Raw genomic sequence first — 20,980 nt, 5'->3', positions numbered from 1 at the left:
CCAAACCATTGTGGAGTTAATGCGGTTGGACTGAGGCCTGTATTTGAATATGCAACGACAACATTTTTTAAATCAGCAGAGCCTGTCGTGCATGCATACATAATAACAGTTAAACCAGTGTCAGTCTTTAAATGCACTGTACAGTTATTCACAGTTTAAACCCCTGTTAAATGGATTTACATGAAATTTTGAATGCTAGTTGCAAATGGAAATTTGAAACTGCAGACCAAGGTTGCACCTCAGGCAACAGGCGATCAGGGGTTTACGGCCACAAGAATGAACAACAGCACTGCTTTTTCACTATTTGCTTTTGAATGTCTCCTCTATTCATGTAAATCATGAGATGTTTGTTACATGCAAATATGAACTTCTCACTTTTGTTGAAGTCTGTTGAGAGCTTAGGGTTCCATGGGTAATCCTGATATTGTGGTTAAATGTTTTGACTCTCCAGATGTGTTTTTTTCCTTCAGTTCACAGGGTGGTGGAAAATCCAGTGTTTTTGACAGTGACAAAATACCTCTTTCCTGCTCTACTGAACCTCCATATGTAAACATATTCACACAGTGTGAACTCATTCCACGTGTCTACTTGTGCGTCATTTTAAGAATCAGCAGCTGACTGCTTTTGTCACAGGCAAACATAAAACTTAAAGAACTGTATCTGTTTCAAAATATATGTTACTGCATCAGAGCATTTAATTAGAGAGCAGCAGCTGCGTTCAGGTTTTCTGGAAGGGTCACATGTTTTCAGAGGGATTCAGTCTCCCCTTGTCAGTTGCTGCCTGTTTCAGACAGGATCATCCATTGGTTGCACGGAATAAAAGCCCCATGACTGGCCCCTCCCAGTCAAGCAATGAATGCCCCTGCTTTCACTTTTTTCCCGCTCCTCTGCTGAAAAATACCATTGTTAAGTCTCTCTTCATGAGCACACATGTGGTTTGGCTTTGAGTGTGGAGTTCAATGTCTGTTCACCTCCCCCCACATTATCAACAAGGACCAGCAGCAAACCCATTGATAGGAACCAATCACAGGGTTTCCCATGATTATCACTATCAGAGGTGATAATCATGGGAACACCCTCTATGCGCCACGTCAGTCCTCCTGTTTTACTGACATATGTCAGACTTTAGACTTCTGAAATTGAATGAAATCAATAAACAACCAGCAATTAAATATCCAAGAGATGTTATAAAATATGAATCACCTTTGTAAAAGATATGGTGACAAGAAAAATGGATTTTTAAAAAATATATATACATATATATTTTCCTAAACAGATTTATATGTTCTGCAGAGCTACACATCTCATATTTAGCCTTAGATTAGCATGAATGGATATTTTTGTTCCTTTTTGCCATTTCAGCAAGGATAAGCTTGGTTAGACTTTGTTATTCATTGACAAACATGGATTTGGGATCACATCTCTCCCTGTTCAGCCACCAAAAGGAAAATTTTGTTGTCCCACAGATGAATCAATACTGAGATTTACTCTAGGTTGTCATGACTTTAAAGTAAAGAGAAATATGGAGACAGGGATAAAATACTCTCTGTTTACATTGAGAGACACTCCCAGGTTCAATGTTGTACTCTCACTTAAACCCATATGTTTTCAGGATTGTGTGTCACCGCTGTTGTAATGTGTGGTGGTTGTGGTGGTGCTCCTAATGATGTGTGTGAATGAGTTATGGAGAGAAAGAGAGAGAGAGAGAGAGGAGGGAGGGGGAAGGGTGTGGGGTGGTTAGGAGAGGAGAGGGAGCAAGTGTTTACTCAAGCTGACCAGGAATATAGCGCATATATGGAAGATGAATCTGGAGGAAAGGGGTTACTGGCGGACAAGCTGCGTTGGCTCTGCTTTATCAGCCAGGGCTGATCTCTGGACCCTCAGATTGAGCAAGACAACAAGAAACGGTCAGCTAGACGGTCAGTCAGAAACAAAGACAGGGCAGAAGGAAGACGTGAGCCAGAGAAACTCAGAGGGAAACAAAAAAGAAAGAGAGACAACAGGCTGAGTTGTGGTAGCGTGACAGAAGAAAACAGCAGCTGTAAAACAGAGTTAAACATTAAAACAGACTCTTTTAGGTACAATGGTGGACAGAAGTTTTTATTGAGGTTTTGGGGAGGAGTATGAAAGATTTGAGGGGACAGAGTCAGGGGGGGGCAAGGGTCCGGTAGGGAGTAATTGTGGTGACAGCCAGTGCAAGGGGACAAGGACTCATGTGAGACACAGAGGAATTAAAAGATAAAAGACACAGAGAACGAACAGAGAGGGACAGGCAGACCCAAAACTGGATTTCAGTATGGGTGTAAAGAGTAAGGCTGCTGCAGCTATCTTAGTCCTGCTGTTGTTCCTTGGCTCCCTGTGGCTCCGTGAGTATTTCCGTGTGTGTATGTGAGTGTGTATACATCTGGGTGTGTGTGTGGTCTCTATGTTGCACCATTAATCTATACAGTCCCTCCCTTGTTTAGAATGCATAGGATCCAGACCAGGAATGTGTCACATGGTGTGGTAGCTAGAGGGTTAAGCATGGTGGTCACACCACTTTTAGCTGAGTCTTTATGCTCCAAAATATTTCAACAACATCACAATAGTATATCATAATAGTATCAATGTGTGATTTGACATGTTATTGAAATGTGGGATGATAAAATTCACTCTTAATTTTTTTTTTTTTTTATGAGATATTTTCAGTCACATCAGACAATCTGTTGTCCAAATATGGACTTCCACACATGATCTTCTTGATCTTCTTCTTGTTAAAGATTTTTGTGGTGAAATAACATTTACAGGTGATTCATAAGTTTTCCATAGTTATTGTAGGGATCCTTGCGTATTTATAAAAGTCTCCAGGAAAAAGTTGAAGAAGAAGAAACAAAAAAGATCATTGGGTGAAGAAATGACTGACTAAAATACTCTTTGACTTTTTTGTTCTAAAAGACATTCAAAGTCAGTTTTGAAAGAAACAATTTCAAAGTAATCACTGTTGAAAAGCTCAAACTGGGACCATGTGATCTCTCTCTTGAGCTTGGATGAGGTTCAAAGGTTAGATTTAGATTTGAGAGACTTAAGTCAGACGACAAAGTGCAAACTTAGCAGAGAGGTTTTCAAATAGAAGCATGAACAGCCATTTCTGAATTCGCATGGTAACTCAATAAGAGAACTTAAATTTAGATATTGCTCATAGTACGTAGTGGCGAGACTTCACATCTCTGTCGACACTTTTGGTAACATCAGCATTAGGTCACTGTCAAGTTAGAAATAAAATTTGGGCATCAGTTGTGCTGTGTTTAATTTGAAAGGAGGAAGTCTTGTGGCTCAGTGAGACTAACTGGCTAAGCTATTTGACAGGAAGTTGAGTAGTTCAGCTGTGTCTTTTAGGGTCAGTTTGGAGGCTCAGTGACTTCGGGACTAGGTGCCACAGTCACCTGCCAAAATGATAAATTGCTGTCAGATTTTGTGGTTGTATGGTGGTCAGATACAGCGGTCCCTAACATGTGATCTGGAGACTTGCAGGGGCCTCTGAAGGAATGCCAGGTGGTCCCAAATAAAACAGATTAATGGTCCGACTTCAGTAAGCTGACTTGATTCGGGTGTACCACAGAATAATTTGAATACATACTGTACAGAAGTGTAAAGGGCTTTCATGTAATAGTTATTTTCATGACAACCTATCTTGCTATATAGTATAATAATGGTGTGTGTATGGATCATGTGGCCTTGTGGAGGAGTGTAGTTAGAGAACTTGAGGGGCACGTGTGTGAGTTGTGTGTGGAGGACAGTGTTGGAGACACTCACTGAAGATGACAGGGTTTGCTTTGTCACAGGCTGGAGTGAGCTCAAAAACATCATGCTGCCCTCAGAGGAATGTTGTTTGCTGTCTTAAGAATTCTTATCGCTGTGCTGTATGCAGTACAGTATGATCTAACTGGATTAATCAAGAATGTAAGAACATACAGTACAGTCAGCCTTTTCATAATCAGTTTCTCATGTTAACAGGGTCTGTCACATGAATGTGATGGTTGTTAATGAGCTGTGGTAAAGGCAAGGATGCTCTCATCTAATTTGAAATAATTAGAGTCTATGTTTATATATTATCAAGGGATTAAATGACAACATGAAAAAAATGTGACTGTGAATGAAGTCACTTGTAGTGATGAATCTACAGAGAATTATCACCTGAATTCGCAACTTCCTTCGACTTCATGAAGCTATACAGCTCAGTGAGTTTCAACTCATTGAAAAACCGTTCAGTCCATAATTGTACTGTTTTGGTTCCCTCACTGCCTGCTGTGGCCAAAAATAGATAGATCTATTTTTGACCACAGCAGGCAGACACAGTTAGCAACTAGCTGGTCCATGAAGCATTTAGTTGCTAAAGAGCCAGATGTTTCCCTCAGGGGTTGGTAGAGACCAAAAACAGATCTAAAAGAGAGTGAATAATGGACTTACATTTGCCAGGTGCCCAGAAACAGGCCTTCAAATGAGTGATAATGTTACTCTGCTGGACATCCAGATAAACAATAAGCTTGCTAACAAGTTCACCATATTACCTTGAAGGTGGTTATATGTCAACATTACAATCACGATTTGTTTCAGCTGCCCCCAAGAGGCCAAAAAAGGAGAGGAAAAAAATCAGTTATTGCAAGTTTAATGTGCAGAGATTGAGTCCCTTTGACCCGTGAATCCACATAATTAATGTGGATGAGAAAATCTATAAATAATCTATTTTGATGTATCAAATGCAGAATTATCAGAACAAAAGTCTACATTTCAGTGAGAAAGTCTCTTCAACCAAACTCTAATTGTCAGACCTTCTTTCTTTCATGTCTCACTGCAGAGGGAGGTTTGGATTACCACTGGGATTCTTGTATAAAAGGTTATAATCAGGTGAATAAGGTAAGAAATAACTTCCTCACTTTTTACATTTCCTCCACAACACTGATTGTGTGAAGCAGATGGGCAATTTGAATGCAGTGAATCACTTCTGGTTGCTCTCCCTCTTTGTCCCGTTCCCCCCACCCCACCCCACCCCACCCACACACACACTCACACACTCACACACCTTCCCATCCCCCCACCGCCAGCTACACCAGCTGTCCAACAGCAGTGGTGCCGATGGAGCTGAGGGTTCGCAGCTCCTGGAGGGGTGCCCTGGTCAGACCTTCCAGGTGTCACTGCTGCTCTCCCACCTGCTGGCTGCACCAGCCTACACCTCCGACGTGCTGCTGCAGCCCTATCTGTCCAGCTGGGATGAGCTTGTGAAGTAAGATCACCAGATAAAGCACGAGTACAGTGAGAGAGAGAGATTCATTTACAGCCACCAGGAGGAATTAACTTGTTAATGGTTAATGGCTCTGCAAGCTGATTTCACCTTGTTCTTTGTCACTCTTCCAGGTTTATGGATGCTCTGGGCCCAATGGTGGGATTGATATCTAAAGAGATAGAGAGCAAGACCTCCATAATCCGTCAACTGGCCCTTTTAGCAGAAGAGAACCCCGAAGCAGAGCTGGGCCCTGATATACATTCAATAAACTCTGGGAGCACAGAGGTTGGGACAAAGAAAGATTTAGGGGCCTCACAGCACACAGGTGCTTACCACTCTGTGCGATCCATGATCTGGGTGGAACTGAACCGAGGCGTGGTGGACTTCCACCACCAGACGGACTCCGGATGTCGGACTCTCCTGCGTCTGCACCGCGCTCTGCTTTGGCTGCAGCTCTTCCTGGAGAAGCTGGCTGAGACGCCGGTGGCCGGTCGGCTCAGGAGCCCCTCGGAGCTGTGTCGCGAGGCCTACCAGAGCACCCTGGCAAACCACCACACCTGGTTTGTCCGCAGGGCCGCCGAGCTGGCCTTCATTGCCATGCCTGAACGGGGCTTCTTCTTCAGGCTGGTGTGTGTGCAGAACCAGGATGAGCTGAGCACAGTACTGAACAGAGTGGTTCGGGCCATCGGGGAGGTTTACAACAGGACGCAGAGAGCCCTGGAGGAAAATGGCATGCTGGACTTGCCATAGAAAATACGACTATCAGACGGGGCATAGCTTCTACTGCCAATTCACCATTTATTTGCACTGTCCTCTTGGTATCATGTCTGGCTACAAATGAGGTATAAAGCAAACTTGACTTTTTCCACTAAAATTAATTAAATTTTGTTCCCAACCAAAGTGCTGTGTCAACAATCAAGTAATACTGAAAGTCTTTTTGCTTTCAGTCTGACATTCCTCAACAAATTTTATGAGATAATGTCTCGACTCCTCCTCACCTCAGAGGCATTTTTAAGGCAGCTGATAATGCATTCAGGCTGGCTAAATGCATACTGTGAATTATTTAAGCAGTTGGAGACAATAACATGAACATTATCACCTCCGGTCACTGGTGAGGTGATTATGTAACAGACTGTACAGTTCATGTTTTTGTGCCCCACACATGTGTGATTCGTAATTTTTTTTTTCTACATTTAAAATGCTATTGAAAATGACTGCTGTTTTAGTTGTAATTAATTCTTGGTGATTTAGTACGCTACCTCAAAGCTGGCTGGGTTTAGATGCCTTGTAGCCCTAAAATATGGGACCAATCTATCCTGATTGAAGAGGTTTTTTCAAAAAAATAAATTGAATTAAATTAAATAATAAATCAATATATACAGTACAAAGGACCATATGGTGCTTGTTCAGTATTAATCCCTTAGTCTTACATTGGAAGTTTTTGTATCATGTTAACAATTATTATTTTTTGATTAAATATCTATAAAAAGAATACGAAAGAATCCAGTTGCCTCCTTTATAATAGTCTAGTCTGGTCCAGTAATGTGATAACTATGACATTTAAATGCCACTGAAGATGTTGTGTAACATTATCCACCATCCGGCAGAGGTTACCCCGCTCTGCTACAGACTAATCTTTACTGTCCTGACATCATGGTGAATATAATCTACTCTGTGTGTGACACTCTTACCTGGACACACTTCGTGGAAATGGCCCAGTCACTGTGTGAAGAGCTTTTCCCTCACTCTGTCTCCTTGTAAGGGTGGATTAGATGTTAAAGTTTATATGTTGGAGAAAGTCCTAATGCCAGATTATTCAGGGTTAGCAGTTTTTGAATGTATATGTGTAACACAGAGAATAGTACAGGGAAATATCAGTCACCCCCATTTGTCTTGATCAGACTATTTTAAACCCACAATTACCTCTAATGCTACGTAATCCTGGCTCTCTCCCCTTTTCCTGGACTGCACTCTCTCTTTCTGAGGAGGAGACAGAGAGGAAAGGAGAGATAAGGATAGAGCCTCAGGGTGCAGCGTGAACAAGAAACAGGAGCTGGCTGAAGGTCAGTGAGCGGAAGTACACTTCAGCTGTAATCTTGTCAAGCAGTTGGCGGCAGACTGTGCTAAAACAGCTCCCAAAGAAAAAAGAAATCCCAACCTGAACAAGGATTCACGTATTTTTCATCTTGGATTGATCAATATTTATGATTAGGAACAACTATCTGCTGCACAAGAATCAAGCCAAGACTTTAATCAGTGACCTTTGACCTGTGACGTGTGTAGGAGGATGACGTGTTGCTGGTGATATTTCCACTACGCATTCACTTCCTCTTGATACTTTTGTGAAAATAAACTGCAGAGATTCTGTTATGTCTAACAGACATATGGACCTCTACTCTTTTGTCTTTCACTTGTTACTCTGTACCAGTGTGTGTGCACAGGTTTAACACTGGTATCCACTGGTGCTGTAGGCTGTGAGGATTATGGTGAATGGGATTACATTAGATTATATCCACCTGACTCAACTTTTGACACTGACTGTCTTCCCCTGTCTCCTACAAAGAGTGTGCTACGTTTGACACATTTTGATTTATGATCATTACAATGAGACACTGTCGATAAACACTAAAGGAAAGATGACTGAGAGGCAGAGACAAAAAAAAAAAAATTGAGTTTGAGTTCCCTTAAATGACATTTATTTATTTCTCTATCTTGGTTTGCAGTAAACATGAGCAAAAATATACATACAGTAAGAGCAAAAAATAAAGATCCAGAGTAGAATTATCATCCTTTTGGGTGAGAATATTTCAACAAATTTCATGGTTGCTTTCTTGAACACCACAGTCTTATGCAATAATACGATGTAAGACAAGGGGATCAGATGGGGGTAATAAGGTTTCTTGAAATTACACAAATACTTGACTCTCTCTGACATTTATTTTGGGATTTGTAGTTTTGTTTTGAAATTTTTCTGATTGTTGTGCACTAGAAAGTTCTCTGAAAGCACTGCTGATTCTGATTTATTTCCTCCACTACCATCATTATTTGTAATGAATCCGTCTTAATTCTAATACAATAGACCCCAGGGTTCAGAGAGCTTTCATTGCAAGCTTTACGAGCTCAATTTAAGAAAGTAGAAAGGACTCAAACAATGACAGAAAAAAATGTTTCTACATAAAAAAAACCCAAAAACTTTTCTAACCAAGCTGTTAACATTTTGCCATTCGTTGAATTAAATGATGAAAACCTACCAGGTAGCTCCCATGACATGATACAATCCAAGCTAATACATTCTCTCCTCTTTACAACAAGATAGCAATAAAAATACTCTTTTATAAACAAAACTGTAGTTTTTATATATTGTTCCATCGTGGTAATAACACGCCCTGGCAAAAATGCCCGAATGCAATATCTATATGTCCTATCCTTTTTCATCTTTGCTCTTGATAATACATGCTGCACTGATTTCATCACAGCCTTTCCAATAAATACATCATACAGCCACACAAGAAATAAATATATTGCTTTTTGAGGACATCTCCAAATTATCACAGAAAAAAAGGGATAAATGGAGATAAAAGGAAAGAACATTCTGTGACACTGGGGAACAACACTGTCTGTCCACCAGGAGGCACTGTTATGTTGTAATGAAACATGTTCCTTTTGTGCGTATTACTATTACATAAGAGTAGGCCTTCTAATAACACAGGGTCTGTTGCCCTCTACCTGGATCCTGCAGTGTCTATGCAGGTCTGCTGCAGTGTCATCGCAGCAAAAATAAATCAGATTGAAACTGTCATGAGGATCTTTGGTTGAAGAACAAATCTTCACATGCACATAAGAAAAATAAGCATGTCCAATAAGATGATAAAGCAAAACACTGTATGTGCTGTGCTGTGATTTAAAATGGCTTCATTCAATTTAATAACGAATGGGAAAAAAATGAGGAAGGAATGAACCTCTGCTTTATCTGTCTTGAGGACGATGACAGTGAATCAAGTGTTTGACACAAGGAGAAGGAGTGGCAAAGTAGGGTAAAGAGGTTCAGCGTGCCTGCTCTGGATTAGCTGACCAGATTAAGAGATTAGAGTGAAATTAAGTGAGTGTTGCAGGAATGCCAGGGGGAGAACTGCATGTGAAGTGGTCGGTGGACTGTCACAAAAAAGCAAAAAAAAAAAAAAAAAAAAAGAGCCTCAGATGACTGTAAGGGCACATTTATCTTCATGAATAACCCCTCAGCTATAGATCAGATAATCGCATCAGATCTAACTGTCTTCCTGCCTTTCTTTTTCAAATCTGAATTAGATAACGAAATCCTCTTTAGACCAGTGTGGGATATTTTTACGAGCATACTGAGAAACACATTTCTGTGAGAGAAATTAAGCAGTGGAGTCGTGCCAGACCTTAATGTGAGCGAACAGATGCTTGTGTTCCACATTAGCCGTGATGACATGGCAGGATCACAGTCGCATTTGGTGCTATTTTGTGGCCGTGTCAGGGTAACGTTTAAAAGTGTGACTCCACAGATTTTTCAACACTTGCAGGTGTTCCTTACGACTGTACTGCACAGTGAACGCACGTCAAGTAAACACTGAGCTCAGGCATAATTTATGAATTTTAAAGAGGTTGGTTATTTGAATTGGTTGTCTAATTATAGTGATGGCTTTGCTGATCCATATAACAGAGGAGAATACTACAACAACTACAAAAAAAAAAAAAACAACCAAAAACAAATTAAATGGAAAAATATCATGTTCCAGTTTTGTCCATTATCTACGTGCCTATAAAACGAAACTCTGATCCACTAACAATTCACAATAATTGAGATTCTAGTCAATTTTAAAAGAAGATGTAAGCTATATATTTATGATATCCTGGATGAATATTTTAGAGGATGATAATGAGTATGAATGAGACAAAGGGAACAAACACAAACTCTCTACATCCCTCTCCTCCAAAACTGTACATACCTTAATTAATTTAACTCAGCTTCACAAAAAAGAAAAAAAAACACACACTTCCAGTGCAAATCAATACAAAATATGACAATGGCATCTATTTCTGATACATATGAAATAGATGTAACACATGCAAAAAACAAACCCCACCAAAAACTCTAAATATTCATGTATGAATTAATGAAAAATTGAGACACAAGAAATAGGAATAAAATGACAGATGGTGACATGGAGTGTAGCAGGAGGATCATTTCTGCAGTTTTCACTCGATATGGAGAGGGATGTTTGGGCTGATAACTGTAGTCTGGGAGACAGAGAGCTGTTTGACCACTAACTGACTGGGAGTTTTGGAGGCAAAAACACAGATGTGTTCATCAATTTGAGGTTTTCAAGATGTCTGAATATCATAGGTTGACCTATGACCATTCCCAGCTACCCAAATACCCATATCTATTTTACAAGCTGCTCTCAGGTCAAACAACCCATGTGAATATAAACTGATCCAAAAAATAATTATCATTTGGTAGAAGTCTTCTCATCTGAAGGATGGACTCAAGCATTCAATAATGTTTGCCACTTAATGAATATTGCACATTGCATGCAATTTCCCGACCTACGGTATGAGATGGGAACTGTGAATGGAGCACACACGCAAACACACAAACACACAAACACACCCTTGACCTCTAGTGTAACTCCTTTTTTTGGGAGATTCCTATCATATGTTGTTTTCGAGAAACACACACTTGAAAGCAGAGATTACAGCGTGGTCCCTCCTGGTGGTCAGCGGTTTAACATAACCTCATTTCACACTTAGCAGAGAGGTGGGACACAGGGGCCTCCTGCCCTCAAAGCACACTAAAGACAATACACACATGCAAAATGGCTTCATCTCTGCATCCATCCATCAAGATATACACATGTCTGTTGGAATATTCTTTTAAGTGCAACAAAATAGATGTATTGACATAAGGTTATGATACCATATAAATACTGTAGATATACACATTTTTTATTGTAATTTGTGTATATTCATATATAGAGGGATACTCTATTGGGAGGCAGCAGGAGGGGAGCAGCAATAAAGTGGTAACGTTGCTGATCCTTGCAAACTTTGAAAACACATGTTCACATCCTTTATAACCCCTAGTTTGTCATGCAGTATAAATAGACGTCACCTCAAACTAATGTACAGGAAAGAATTTGTCCCAAAGCTCACAGACAGAAATAATGACAGGATTACCACCCTTTAATTCTCGCCTCATCTCCTGACATAACTGGACAATCTCCCCCCAAAATTTGGGGGAGGGGTTGTAAACAAATCCTAAAAAGGGTGTGAATTCTGCGATTGGTTTCTGTGTATGTGCAATGTTGCAAAGAATGAAGAAAGTAGTAGTTTTCAGGAGAGGAAAAGGTCAACCTAATTATCTTTGTTGATCCTCAGCTTGAAAGAAACTCGTCCAGCAAACTTGTCTCTTTCGTTTCCAGTGGGAATGTTGTTGGCGTTTATCTTGCACTCGATGTTGACATCTTCATTGGCAGAAATGTTAAGGAACTTGACGGCAACCAAAGGCTGAGAGTAGTTCACCTGCAAAAACATATCCAGTGACATCTTTCAGCACAGGAGCCGATATCTTCTGTCTGGTGCATATTCTTTTTTAAAAAGTTGCCCTGTTATTAACAGAAATCATTATTTAAAGCACAGTCTTACCTGAGCTTTCTTTCCATAGTAAGGGTAGTACATGAGGTTGAAAGTGCCATTTTCAGGGAAGTACTGCAACTTTCCTATTTTGTCAGTGTCTTCTCTCTGAGGGGGGTGAAACAGCTTTGTTAATTACAGCCTGAAAGATCACTTGATATATGTGGGAGAGGAGCCTCATTAATCTCCTTTTTCTCTCTAAGTCTCATTTCCCAACATGCCCACTATTGACGTTTTAACATAAAACACCTCATATGGAGTAGAACTGCACTCTACACTATTGCTATGGATGTGTAAATATACTCTAAACTCTACAAAATTACATTTTCTGTCCTGTTCTTACCCATTCATCTTTGCCAACTTTGTATCTCTGAGAGTAAGCAAATTAAAGGAAAACAGTGGAGAAGAGGGAAAAAAGAGAAGACCAGCAACACACACGTATGGTGTAAATGACAAAATGGCACGCAACACAGATATGATAACTGAAACAATACAAACACAAACATTAAAAGAAAATGGAGATGAGTGATAGGTATCACATTACAGATGAGGGTGAGGCATAATAGCTATGAACGGGCTGATGCCCAAATTGTTATGTTAAGCCTTTCATTGTGAAAGACAAAAAGGGATTACCTTTGCACCACAGGTGACATACGGAGCCTGTCCATCCTTTCCTGGCAGCATTCCAATCACCTGGTGAGAAAGAAAGACAACATGTCTGCAGCACCATTCCCATCTCACTCTTATTCAAACACAGAGGAAAGTTAAAAAATGTTTAAATAGAAAATAATAAGAAATGTAATAATTCTTGACTATAATCTTGATGTTCACTTTTTTTTTTTTCTTTCACTGGGATTATTTTTTCCTTATTCCCAGTCAGTCTCATTATCTCAATCACTCCATGTCTCCTAGCAACACCATCCATTTCCCTTGAGTCTTTCTCTTTCATACCCGATTCAGCTTGATGATGATGCATGGCTGGCCGTCCGGGTATCCATAGTAATGGTCATGGATTCCAGAGCAGCTCCCCAACATGGTGCGGTTGAACTGACAGGAGCGCTTGGGGTTGTTCTTCACCTCACCGCTGTCGTCCTGCACAAAGTACTGGTCTGGGACGCACTCGTCATTTTTCTGGGCCTGGATGGAGTCGTTGTAAGCTGGGGGGGGGGGACAGCAGGGGTGTGGGGTTTATTTTGTTTGTAAGAGAGCTTATGATTCAACTAAAACCCCAGCGCAAGGCAATCTCCCACCCGCTGACTGTAAAGGAATTATATCTTATTAGGTAAAAACAATTCATTCGCAGTCTTTGGGTAATCCACAGCAGTAAGCTTTTTGAGTCGAGAGGCAGACTTACGTGTCAGGAACTTTTCCAGGGTCTGAGTGTACATGTCCCAGCTCTCGGTGTTCTTGGTGTTATAGACAATCTCGAAGGTCTCGTCCGCTTTGGGTCTAATGACCATGCCTGTGAGTGACAGAGAGACAGCGGGGGAGTTCGTGACACTGCGCCAACAGACTGTGACCTGTGTGTGCATGCAGTTTGTATCATTAGTTGCAGCACCTGGTGTAGAGAGCCTGTCTTGCCAGGTTGGTTTGTGGTCGTCCAAGGTCTGCAGCATAACATACATGGTGAGAGCAAACAGGCCGGCCAAGAAGATGTAGAAGATTAGATAGAAGAGAAGAATAAGACCTGTAGACAAAGAAAAGAGAGAGTTGTATTAGCTGTATGTAATATTAGTAAGATAATTCAATATTATTAATGGTGATAGATCAAATTAGTCACTTTAAGAGCCATTATTGCTTCAGTAAATTGGGCATTTTAATCTTGTATCTCATTCAGGGTGAGAAATGAGTATGCTTACAGTCTACTTAGAAAAGGTGAACACATTTATTATTTCATTTCAAATGGTACAAATAATCCTGAAGACCAACTATAAATAAACGTGTCTTCATACATACTAGGTTAATAGTCTATATTTTCATCTGTGGCCCAGAGACAAAGCCTTCACTTCACTTCAACTCCACATTTTGATTTATGCATGAAGGCTGCATTAGACATCTGCAACTTCAAGTAAGTGCAGGGCATTTTGTAATTACTGTAATACACATTTTTAAGTATAAGTAACCTTGCATCTGAATTGATTATGGAACTAGCTCATTTTAATTTAATGTTGCTGCTGTTTTGTGCTTGTGCTTGGGTAACTTTCCAACCAAACGTGCACAGGAGGCCTGTTAATCCTCATTAAACTAGAGGCGCTTTATTCCATCTGCAACATCTGCCCCTCTCTCTCTCTCCCTCACACACTAACAACTGTCCTCTAGATACTTAAAATATCATTAATTACGCAACATGGTCTAAAATGAAGTTACTTTTATCTAATAAAGGTCAAAAAATAAACAGTATGTTAATGCTTGATTTCCTCCATCCAGCTGAATGACACAGAACTGCGGTCTGTCCCCAAGCCTGAAGCTGTATGATTTAAACCAAGGATTGAATGGCTGGTGTCTGACCAATTTCATTATAGAGTTCCCCCTGTCCACAGAACGGGAGGAACGACGACAGAGGGGGATACAGGAGGAGAGAAGAACAAGGACCCCCTGGAGACTGAGAGACAGGGTCGGGAGATTACAGGCCATCATGGACTGGGGCCCAGTGATAATGTTACATTGGACAGAAAGCAGAGCTGCAGAAAATAGTGACATCACAGTTTCCCAGAGATCAAGGAGACATCTTCCAGAAGCTGCAGCCAGTAAATATGGGCAACGTTTGCTTATAATACACTGAAATCAAAATGGCTGCTTATTCATTTTCTTTCTTTTAACTCACTCGTTTCAGCTAAAACATGAAAATGAAAATATACATATATATCAACTGTTACATTGCACTACTCTGTCACTGCTGTATTTTATTCAGTAGTAGTAGTATTCAGTTAGATGAACCCTCTCCATCAACCCAATAACCTGAATGATGTGATGTTTCCTACTTGGAATCTTGAAATACTGTTGAGGCAGTTGTTTGGTCTACATAGAGAGCAGAAAAACATAAATAGCAGCATTTTCTGTGACGCACCCCCCTCCCATTTTAAGCATCAACACCTGAGGCCAGCATTGGGTAGCAGCTGAGTGCCCTGACCCCTGTGCCTCTGCTGGATGGCCCCCAGCGTGGAGCTCACTCGCTCTGTCAGCAGGCTCAGTGCTGCATCTGCCTCCTCACGCAGCCAGGCTTACAGGAATCCATAACAAAATGTCAAGGGGAAGCTGCTCCATAGGGGGCAATTATACAGAGGGTGTTTTTTTTAGCCCCCCCCCCCCACAATATCCAATTGTTAGTTGAATTATTGGAATCTGATGTGAAATTAATGAATGGCTGAGTAAGATTTCAGTGAGCATCCCATCTGTTGCATGGAACAGACCCAAGCTGAGTCATTAAATATATACAGAGTCAGGCTGCGGGCCATGGACCAAGCCTGAGGCACTACACCAAGAGAAGCATCAGAGGTAAGATGTGACAAAACAAAGTGTTTAAGTGTTTTCCCCTGTCATCCAGAGGGGGATGTTGTGCTAACTGCAAATATGACACCACCCAGGGGAGTCTGGAAGTGCACATGTGCATATGGGGTCAAGGATGCAGGCAGGGTGGATTTCCCCCCTGGCAAAGAGGGTGTTAGGTTTACAGTCTGCCCTCTCAGTCCATGTTGATGATGGACAGTGAAGCATCTCCCTTTCAGCCTGGTTTTTATTCGCAGACGGCAGTTGAAAGCAAAGAACAAAAGGCCAGGGTGGGATGGTTCGGCATCCTGTTCTTTCTTCAGTGATAATAGCGGGAGGTGTCTCTTTCCTTTCAGAATTAATTAGGAGGACATGCTGTTCAATTGCTTTCTAAATTGGTGATAAACACACCTCTGAACTAAAAATGAAAAGGTCTGGATAGAGGATGCGTAGCTTTGGGCTGTAGATCTTTTACTGTCAGACTAATTATTATCTTGTATAAATTGTGTGCAGTCTTACAAAAAGAACAGCATCATGGTTTTGTTCCTTATTAAGCCCTTTAAAGCTCTTTTCCCATGTTCCAGTAAGAGTCTTTTGTTGTTTTTGGAAGTGGGAGGTGCAGAACACTTAATTAGTCCTATTTTAAATAGAAGTAGTTGTTTGACCATGTTTGCCTGGTGTCAGCTGGTGGCAATGTAACATCAAAATTGCAGGACTGTTTCACTTTATCGAGGCCATTTCCATATCATTACAGCTCTTTACACAAAGCAGGACATACAAGGGAGTGTTCTGCGTTTCATCCTCAAAGAGGCCTTTGATCTAATGCTCTGAACATACATAATACTGCATAAAAATAAGTGTAAACAACAAATTTGTCTGATTAGGGTGGGTTCTTGCCCTTTCCTGGGTGTAAAAAAATGGATGGATGGACTGTAGATATAGGCACGCAGTCAAACCAGTGGAAGTGGAGTTACATTAGGTACACTGTGTGCATCATTCGGAGAATGAGGAAGTGTTAAGGTGAAATGCCAAGTTTAGAAGACCTACATGTATTGGCTGGCTACAGAAATAGCCTAATTAACAAGCCTTAGAGAGCACAGCTTAAAAAGGCCAACAGACCTTAAAGCACCTGGGACGCACTGAGCTGGATTAAGTCGTACACTGTGGGAGGATTCCAGCAAAGGAAGCTACAGTCAATGATTCCCAATTCTGCACCAACAGTGCAATGTCCATTCATGAGACATAATCAACAGAATACCACTGCAATAAAACCACATTCAGTATTATTCCAACCGCAAACACTAAACTCCAGTGCTACCCATTAGGCTGATGTCCCCGGTGAAGAAATCAAATAAAGGTCTGAATTCCTCTCAACAGTTTTCTTTGCTAGAACGTCCTGAATCGATACCTTCCCCATCAGCCAATGAAGTCATTAGATTAGGATTAAATCCCTCACTGATTTACACACACTGGGAGGGGCCCGGTTTGGAGGTGATACAAATAGCATTTGGCCCTCGGCTTTACCCAGATTAAAACGCTCCAATGTCATTAGAACAGAGCCATATGTGCCCTATCATTTCATGAATCTTTGAAATAGTTGCAGGCTGGCTGCATGGCAGAAAAGAGGGCAAAACGTGGCAATTGCACCATGTTAGACAGAGACTGGGACTGGATCTCCCTGTCAAAATCTCAGGAGGGGAGGAAAAAAAGCCCTGAAAATGAATGACATCATGTTGAACGCTCAGCTTACAGGCACACGAGCCAGTTTCCTACTTAACTTCAGTGAGCCATCTCCCTAGAAAAAGTCTCCTCTGCAGCAGAATCCAAACGTTAGTACTCTTCCACAGAGAGGAGCTGATGATGTGCACTTTGCAACAGAGTGGAACCTGTTCCGCCAATGCTGCAGTCCTCTGGCTAATTCAAACGTAAAAATAATAATAATAATAATAAATAAGACCACAATCCTCCACCCTTATGTTGGGCGCATTGCGCAGGGAAAGCAATGGCGTTAATTAATCAATGATTAAAGAAACCAGGCAGGAGGAGGAATTCTTATTTTTCTGTCCGCCGGCGTCCACGGAAGCGGTGCCGCATTCAGATTTCAGCACCACGCTGTAGTGGACAGCAACAGCCTCATCTCATTACCCGGACGCTGAGGGGGAAAGAATCAACTCAAACATCTTCGATAAAGGTGAATTTTACATCATGGTTATGCGCACAGACCGTTTCTGAAGGAGTCCTCGGCTGAACCTTTAGGGAAAGGCTGAGGAGACTACGGCAGAGACCTGTTACAGAGCCGAGGGACCGCGTTTGCTGCATTGCTGTAGCTGGACGGTACTTACCCCAGCTGCTCGCCGTCCTGCCCAGAAACTCCCTCGTCCTGGGGTTCCATATAAACTCCTTCCACTCGTTCTTTTCTCCATCCTTTGCCATTTTGTCATAAAAGTCGGGACCTCTGATGGTAGATGCGCCCTAATGCAATAAGCGCCGGGTTGCTTATTAGCTAGACAGCAGAGAGGAAGCGAGGAGAGAGATAGAGAGAGAGAGAGATAGAGAGAGAGAGAGAGAGAGAGAGAGAGAGAGACCTCTACTGTACCACTGTGAGGAAGAGAGGCAATTAAAGAGGCCTGCTTAAAAACTCAACGCGCGCAAATGAAAGTGAAAAGAGCACTGCAGCCTGCCTATGAACAGAAAAAAATGGACAGAGGTAGCGGTCCTACACTCAGCACAGACCTAGTGACTGCCCTCCCCCCCAGCTCTATGTCTGCATGCCGCAGAGTTTTGATGAGTGCTGCAGAAATCTAGTGATACTGCGGTAAGGCACTCCCTCCTCCTCTCCCTACAAGCACCCCACCCCCCACCTTCCAAACACACCACCTCTCCAAACCCCGCCTCCCTGTCAACCTCATCCTCTGTCATCCCCGGCAGAGCTGCTGCCGCTGCTCCCTCCTCCCTCACCTCACCCTCCCTCACAGGTTCCCGGACGCATGAGAGACAACCCTGTGAGCCAATCGCGTGCAGGCGGAGGGCGACGTTTCATAGGCTCCGAGGCCCCGTGTCGTCACGTCCCCACAGAAAAATCAACAAAATACCTCTCTGATATTCCCTTAAGGACTCTGAAGTGAGTGTGATAAATTTATAGCCCCCTTATTGTGCTTAATCGTCTGTCTTGAAATCAGCATCGTGCTCCAATTACAATCACAGGGGCGTTATTATTTATCTCACATTTCCTAATTAGAATCATTAGGCAAGTGAGCCATGGGCCAGATGTCAGAGAGGCCTGCAGACAGAATTGTTTGTAGTCACAATAAATGAGGAATAGGCTCTTTAGCTAATAATTTATAAGCATCTAAGCATTATACCAGCTGATATGATTTGTTTAAAGCTCATATTTGAAGAATTGTGTAACAAATTGTTTGTGTTTCTGCCTCATTAATCCCAAATGGCATTTTAGCAGTGGCAGGTGTAGCCTATGGTGCTTCCTGTCAGTGGGATCCCATGCTAACCACTCAATTTCTTGCAACTTACTGAAGTGAGTGTTTTAAATTCACACTATGAAGTTTGGTAAGGTCTGATGGATTACACTGAGTCTGTATACAAATGTTTGTGCGTGTTACACTGAGGCAATGACTGCACAAAGCTGCAGCAGTAGGGAGTGAAAGTAGCGCCCTCACTTGGGAACTGGGGGTGTTGCAACACCTGCTGCAGAAGCGCAATAGGAACATGATGTCCACTCTCCCACCATCTCCACTGTAAGACAACATGAGGCATGAAAACATGCAAACATTCTGTTTGTTGTGTAAAGTTCATTATATAAAATTTATTTTAATGACAATATCAATGCAAATATAGCACTACAGTGATTTTCAAGGTACACCGTATCTTACCATATCAATATAGTATGGCACTCATATAATGGCCACTGTTTTAGTAGACACACAAAACCAACAGCTTCTGTAAACTATTTTGGGAAATGATACCGAGGGATCCATATCAGTCTGTGAAAAGAAACTGTAATAAGGTGATTACTTGGTATCTAAAATTAAATTGGGCACAATAGTCAGTATCATTGGGACATTTTCAGTATAAGGAATCTCTGCATGCATTGCACTTGCCCATTTCCATCAACCTGACCTGCCTTTGTTTGAAAATGGACTCAGTAAGCTCGAAAAACCCCCTCGACCGTCAAACACGAGCAGGTGGAAATATAAAACAAAAAAGGCCAAGCAGTGACTCTCGAACATTTAGATAGGTCTTCTTTTCACTGGGTGTACTGTACTGTACAGTTTGGTGCTAACTATCATAAAACAACAACAACCAAGAGACATTCAAGTGCCTTAATACTATTACAGAAGGGCTCACTCTTCAAGGTACAAACTTCATTTCACGTGGCTTTCAGAAATAAATATGTAACAATAACCACTATATTAATAATAATGTTTCTCATGGTAACACCATGTAGTTGAATGAACAACACCAGTAGTTCAATATAGCAGCAAAGTATTCGAAAAAATCAAGGAATCTGTACACAAATAAAAATGAATGTAGAAAAAAAGACATAAATAAAACAATAACACGGCTTAAAGGGAGTCTTGCATAAATTTAAATAAACAACTGTTGGACTGTGCCTTTCTTTAGAGGGCTTACTGTTTATTAGTAGAACTATAAGTAATGCATGGAGTGGCTGCAGCAGATAAAGTACTTAATTCTTTTAGAAAAAACAAGTGAACAAAGTAATGTTTATACAGTATATGCTACATAATATGTACTGATTACAAGTATGAAAATGGAAATAACTGCTACATTTTCAATACAGTTGTACATATCTATTTACAGTACATTAGGGTTTAATTTCTCCTAAGCGTATACCATGTTTTGTGCAGATTGTTCCAGCATTCTGTTTGAGGTGATCAATACTCACAGTCTTATCAGTTGCACCATGTTGTACAGTCTGTGTAGATGGGTGTCAGTGCTTGTTTTTCTGTGTGGAGGAACAATCACTAATGTGCAACTGTGGGTAGAACATGAGTGATGGAGTTTTTGTACCACTGATCTGTATGTTTGACTGGACTGCACAGTATGTGCCATCTGTCGTGCCACCCCAAAGCAACATATTCATCTTTTTTATACAACCACATGATATTATCATAGTGAAGATCTGCTGTATGTAAAAGTCTGACATGATCATCTCTACACATATATTTGTTTTTTGTTTTTGTTTTTTTTACAATACTGTATGTCTATCGTGACATGCAGAGAATGACACAGTAAATATGACTTATTCAAGTCTTAGATATGTATGTTAGGCTAGTTGACACAAGTTTTAATTATGTTGCTCCAGCATTGGGAGCATATTGCTATAAAATTGCAGAAACGTTGAGAAAGTAAATAGATACATTACAAATATGCAAACAGATACAGTAGGTAGCTTTTACTCCTCAGTGATGATTATTTGCATCCACAATGACGACCTATTGATACCAAGACATCTCATATGCATTCACGATTTCAAGAAACACTTCAATAACTTATCAATGAGTCTTGCCTTTTCTCACCCACAAAGCAGTTTCTATGCAT

At 41.1% G+C, this 20,980-nt stretch overlaps 2 protein-coding genes across 2 annotated transcripts; one reads left to right on the top strand and one right to left on the bottom strand.

Annotated features, from left to right (window-relative positions):
• Positions 1 to 1,743: 1,743 nt before the first annotated feature.
• Positions 1,744 to 6,762, top strand: gltpd2b (glycolipid transfer protein domain containing 2b). The gene is made up of 4 exons (XM_018692037.2): positions 1,744 to 2,366; positions 4,835 to 4,893; positions 5,082 to 5,260; positions 5,392 to 6,762. The coding sequence occupies exons 1-4, from the start codon at positions 2,297 to 2,299 to the stop codon at positions 6,008 to 6,010; spliced, it is 927 nt and encodes a 308-aa protein (XP_018547553.1). The 5' UTR covers positions 1,744 to 2,296; the 3' UTR covers positions 6,011 to 6,762.
• Positions 6,763 to 7,933: 1,171 nt separating this feature from the next.
• On the bottom strand, positions 7,934 to 18,239 carry atp1b2b (ATPase Na+/K+ transporting subunit beta 2b). The gene is made up of 7 exons (XM_018692038.1): positions 17,746 to 18,239; positions 13,476 to 13,604; positions 13,272 to 13,379; positions 12,869 to 13,074; positions 12,551 to 12,610; positions 11,930 to 12,025; positions 7,934 to 11,806 (listed from the first exon to the last, which is right to left on the bottom strand). The coding sequence occupies exons 1-7, from the start codon at positions 17,834 to 17,836 to the stop codon at positions 11,639 to 11,641; spliced, it is 858 nt and encodes a 285-aa protein (XP_018547554.1). The 5' UTR covers positions 17,837 to 18,239; the 3' UTR covers positions 7,934 to 11,638.
• Positions 18,240 to 20,980: the final 2,741 nt, after the last annotated feature.

Source organism: Lates calcarifer, linkage group LG20, assembly GCF_001640805.2.
Source record: "Lates calcarifer isolate ASB-BC8 linkage group LG20, TLL_Latcal_v3, whole genome shotgun sequence".
Lineage (NCBI taxonomy): Eukaryota > Metazoa > Chordata > Actinopteri > Centropomidae > Lates > Lates calcarifer.
Note: the sequence above shows the minus strand (reverse complement) of the source record. Positions and strands in the feature narration are given on the sequence as shown.

Coding starts and splice junctions, on each gene's coding strand:
- gltpd2b (XM_018692037.2), top strand. CDS start 2,297: ATGGGTGTAAAGAGTAAGGCTGCTGCAGCTATCTTAGTCCTGCTGTTG. Junction 2,367..4,834: donor CCTTGGCTCCCTGTGGCTCC/GTGAGTATTTCC, acceptor GTCTCACTGCAG/AGGGAGGTTTGGATTACCAC. Junction 4,894..5,081: donor GTTATAATCAGGTGAATAAG/GTAAGAAATAAC, acceptor CCCCACCGCCAG/CTACACCAGCTGTCCAACAG.
- atp1b2b (XM_018692038.1), bottom strand. CDS start 17,836: ATGGCAAAGGATGGAGAAAAGAACGAGTGGAAGGAGTTTATATGGAAC. Junction 13,380..13,475: donor AGACAGGCTCTCTACACCAG/GTGCTGCAACTA, acceptor TGTCACTCACAG/GCATGGTCATTAGACCCAAA. Junction 12,026..12,550: donor ATGTCACCTGTGGTGCAAAG/GTAATCCCTTTT, acceptor CACCCCCCTCAG/AGAGAAGACACTGACAAAAT.